The 4,224-nt window shown below is 36.6% G+C and overlaps 1 protein-coding gene across 1 annotated transcript in view; it reads right to left on the bottom strand.

The window, feature by feature from the left end:
* The window catches only part of LOC106872790 (uncharacterized), a 108,979-nt gene that overhangs the window by 44,114 nt on the left and 60,641 nt on the right, over positions 1–4,224 (bottom strand). The window contains exons 10-12 of the mRNA XM_014919900.2: positions 3,412–3,519; positions 1,070–1,246; positions 248–345 (exon numbers count right to left, since the gene is read on the bottom strand). Coding sequence (XP_014775386.1) covers positions 248–345; positions 1,070–1,246; positions 3,412–3,519 — 383 coding nt within the window. The remainder of the gene's footprint in view (positions 1–247; positions 346–1,069; positions 1,247–3,411; positions 3,520–4,224) is intronic.

The following is a 4,224-nucleotide window of genomic DNA, read 5'->3' as shown; positions in this document are numbered from 1 at the left end:
TATATATATATATATATATATATATATATGTATACTATGTAGTATGTCTATACACACACTACCCACATACAAACATATAGATACTCAAAGACCCTCAAACGCACACTTGAAACGGTCCCTAAATATTTCCACTGGAAATGAAATATTGAACAAAAGCACTGAATGATAAGTGAGAGAGGTAGTAGGGGTAGGGTCGGCTGAAATTCTGTGAATGACGAACTAAAAGAGTATCCCGAAGACGACTTACCCAACAGTTAAATTCATTTTTTCCATCTTTGCTACGAGTTATAACCAGATTATCAATCAATCCATTTTGCTCGTTTAAGAAGGCAAGGCACTCAAATTCTGAAACAGAGAATAAAGAATAAAGAATAGATGCGAGAATGAAGTATACAGAGTTGATTAAAGTTAAATGTTGACTGAGGAAATATGTGCAATGGAGACACTAGGACTGGGTATGACCGGGTGGTGGTATTTAGGAGAGACTAAGCATGAATTAAAGGCCATGAGTCTGTTGTTATCAGAATGTCGATTGGATAAAGATTGAGATGGATCACGAAGCTATATTGGTTTTAAAATTTTGACACAAGGCCAGCAAAGTGGATTAAAGCTTAGCTCAACCCCGGTGGCATTTGAACTTAGAACGTTAAGTTGGGATAAACGCCGCTCAGCATTTTTTCCGGTGCGGCACCAATTCTGCCTGATCGCCACCTTCGGGGTATTTATATATTTTTTTCTATTCTAGGCACAAGGCCCGAAATTTTGGGGGAGGGAGGGGGGCAGTCGATTAGGTCGACCCCAGTACACAACTGGTACTTAATTTATCGATCGCGAAATAATGAAAGGCAAAGTCGACCTCGGCGGAATTTGAACTCAGAACGGGGGTATTTATATATTGAGCAGGCATGACTATTACTAATCATTTTTCTTCGCAGCTTGGCAACTACGAGGTATCGGAATCTGTCTCACTCCCCAGCAATGTCTTCTACTATAGTCTCGTGACATCCGATGCTTTGTGAGTGAATTTAACAATAGGAAGAAATTTCAAAAACGAGGAATCACATCTTACCTTGAGGGATCAAAAGAGCTGAACAGGTATCTGACCTCAAAATAAGAGAGCTTTCGGTAAGACACGTATTCTCGTTCCAATCTCCTATCGTCCCTTCACAGTACTGTCCATCGTAGGTTCCACTGAAGGGAATGCTGCTTTCCAGACCACAATACGACGGCCACAGATTCTCCATTTCTGCCAAACAAAAACAAAAAGAAATGTATGCATGTATATATATATATATATATATATATATTTCTTTCTCTCTCTCTATCTATCTACCTGCATATATATACGATATGATATGATATGTTATGCCTTAACAATGGTGCTAGGCTACAAAGAAAGCCGTTTCCAGCAACCTTATTTCACCCAAACATTTTACGAACGACACAAAATGGAAACCAATAGCGAAAATCAAAAGCAGACAGAACATAGGAGATGGAAACTAAATCTCTTGGCATTTAGTTCGGTGCTCTTTCTTTCTATCTCTGTCTGTCGGTCTCCTTACACACACATTCTCTCTCTCTCTCTCTCTTTCTCTCTCTCTCTCTCTCTCTCTCTCTCTCTGGTACGTCTCACAGAATGTTGCCTGGAATGATATTCATCGGTAAAGTGTGAAACTGATAGCCAAACATTAGCGTACTGTCAATATGATTGAATTATGGCAAGTCTGATAATGCTGGGAAGATATTTTAATAACAAGGTGAATGTTACACAAAAAAATGTTCCGATATAATGCTGCTAATGTTGTATTCGGATCTGAATTTAATTAGTAAGATATTTTATGATGTAAACCACGATTTTACAGATCCTTTCAGATCTCGACTTCATGTCGTAGCTGAGATATTTTGATTTTATTTTGTGAAGTGGGCCAAGTATTTTTACCAACAAGAAGTAATATAATACAAGCTGTCTTCATACTTATTCTTTTATGTAAATGCAGTTTGGTTTAATAAATAATCTTAAAGTTTAAATTTACATTTGAAATGAAAATAAATTGAGTTTCTAAAACTATCTCACAATTCCTTTCGGTAGTTTTTCAGGAGGAAATAAAATCCATTTTGTCTGTGGCATTATTTCCAGGAATTAATATGATTTGAAACGTGACCTCAGAATATTTCAAGAATATAGTTTGTAAAGGTTTGACATTAAAATAAAATGTCTGTAAAAACCAGAATCAAGTTAAAAGTCAACCCTGATATACTTGGGGCGTAAGAGTCAGAATTTACGGTGAAAACTAAAAACAATGTTGAATTCAGCATGTTATATTTAGTGTAAATGAGGTTACCCTACATTTTACGGACACCGCGTAATTTACGCAAAAGAACGAACATGTCGGTCTCCTCACTCTCATGGCTCATTTATAGGAATTCTGTAAAATCCACTGATCTAAGAAACCAAATATGTTGTTACTTAATATTAGCAATGGAAGTAATATTAGTTCAGTATTAGCGATCTTGAGAAAGTATCTGTTACAGACATATAGTTAAAAACACCCTATCAGAGATACTTTTTCAAGAGAAATTCCGCTGTTTAGTAAGGCTTTCAATATATTCAGCATTTAAATATGTATACAGATTATTAAATACGCTATAATTCTAATCCAGATATTGACTACACTTAAAACCAGATTGGCAATCAAATTCCAAAGAAAATCAATCCGTAGATACCTTTCTTTTATTGGAAAGACACACCTACATGTTAGGAAAGGTTATTATTCTGTGGGTCCCACGAGTAACACGCTACTAAAAGGGCAATACTGGGGGTTCACAGTCACGTGGCGGTGAACATTTTGTTACTAAATGTTGAATACCCACCATTTCTCTACTCAAGTAAACAGTTACGTTCCAAAACGTTAATTCATTCTCATAGATTGGAGTTAGGAAACGGTGCCAGTAGGCAGCCGGTCGACTTGCTAGAAAAATCAGTAAAATCTCTAAAACGAAGTAGGATTCTAATGAATAATGTAATCTTAGACTTGATAGGCCTTGAAAAAATACTAAATACAGTGGTGACGAATTGTTGTTAACAAAATGAATCAAACCTGACATAAGACTAATATCTTTGATAATGTAACCTCTTCCCGGGCATCTTTGATAATATTTCTGCTAGATTAGACCTGAAACTGGGCTAACATCCTTAATGTTATTTCCGTTTGACCTGGTCTGACGTAGGTCTAACATTTCTGATCATATAACCACTGAAACCACTCTGGTATTGGGTTATCATTGCTCAAACATCTGCTCAATCAAACTTGATAAGGAGTTAAAGATCAACAATTCAGACCACAAAATAAATACTAAGATTCCAAATAAACAAAGTAAACAGCAGCGACTTGAAAGGCGAGAATTACTTACGGATGAGATTTTTCATATGGTAACTCCACCCACTTTCCATCCAAGGGTATGTATCATCGTTAAATACACACAGCTGATCCAGTGGTAAGTTCATTCGTCTAAATTTACCTGCAACGACGAGAAATAATACATTGTCAATATCTCTTGCAATCAGCGGAAACTAACAAACTGAAAATATGGTTGGTGCCATTAATCGTCTCACTTTGACTCAGCCTGCAACACTAACCAGTGAACGGCTTAGGGCTCATTTATAACCCCCAAGCCTTGATGTCACGTATATAAATCTTGAACCATATCGCTTCCCGAAGACATCTCTGATTCCCCATTTATTCCTACTCCGTCTGCTTCTTCCATTGATTTTTCATCTTTGATGACAAGGCTTCGTGTTACAGATGGTGACGTCAGAGCGCAATGATCAAAGACAGTTACCACAGGTCAATTTGTTTGACGCGCTATCACGTCGTTTAAACCGATACTTTATTTATAGAATTCACAAGGAAGGAAATCAAAATTAAATGTAGCTGGATTTGAACTTACAGTTTCATATAACAGGAGGGTATACTAAGATACTATACACATCGGATGGTTGACGATTATGTATATGTATATGTTTATATATATGCATATGTAGGCACAGGACGTCACGAAACGTGTACACCAAAAAGGTACGAGGTACTTGTACATGGAATATGAACTATTCTTTCGAACAACGAAAACAAAACAAACAAGATAAAGAACGACCCTTCATCAGCTGTTGGCTGTTTTTTCTAGCCTCGTATTTCGAATATATATATATATACACATATATATGGA

Source organism: Octopus bimaculoides, chromosome 7 (genome assembly GCF_001194135.2).
Source record: "Octopus bimaculoides isolate UCB-OBI-ISO-001 chromosome 7, ASM119413v2, whole genome shotgun sequence".
In the NCBI taxonomy this organism is placed as follows: Eukaryota; Metazoa; Mollusca; class Cephalopoda; order Octopoda; family Octopodidae; genus Octopus; species Octopus bimaculoides.
This window is presented reverse-complemented; position numbering and strand designations above follow the sequence as displayed.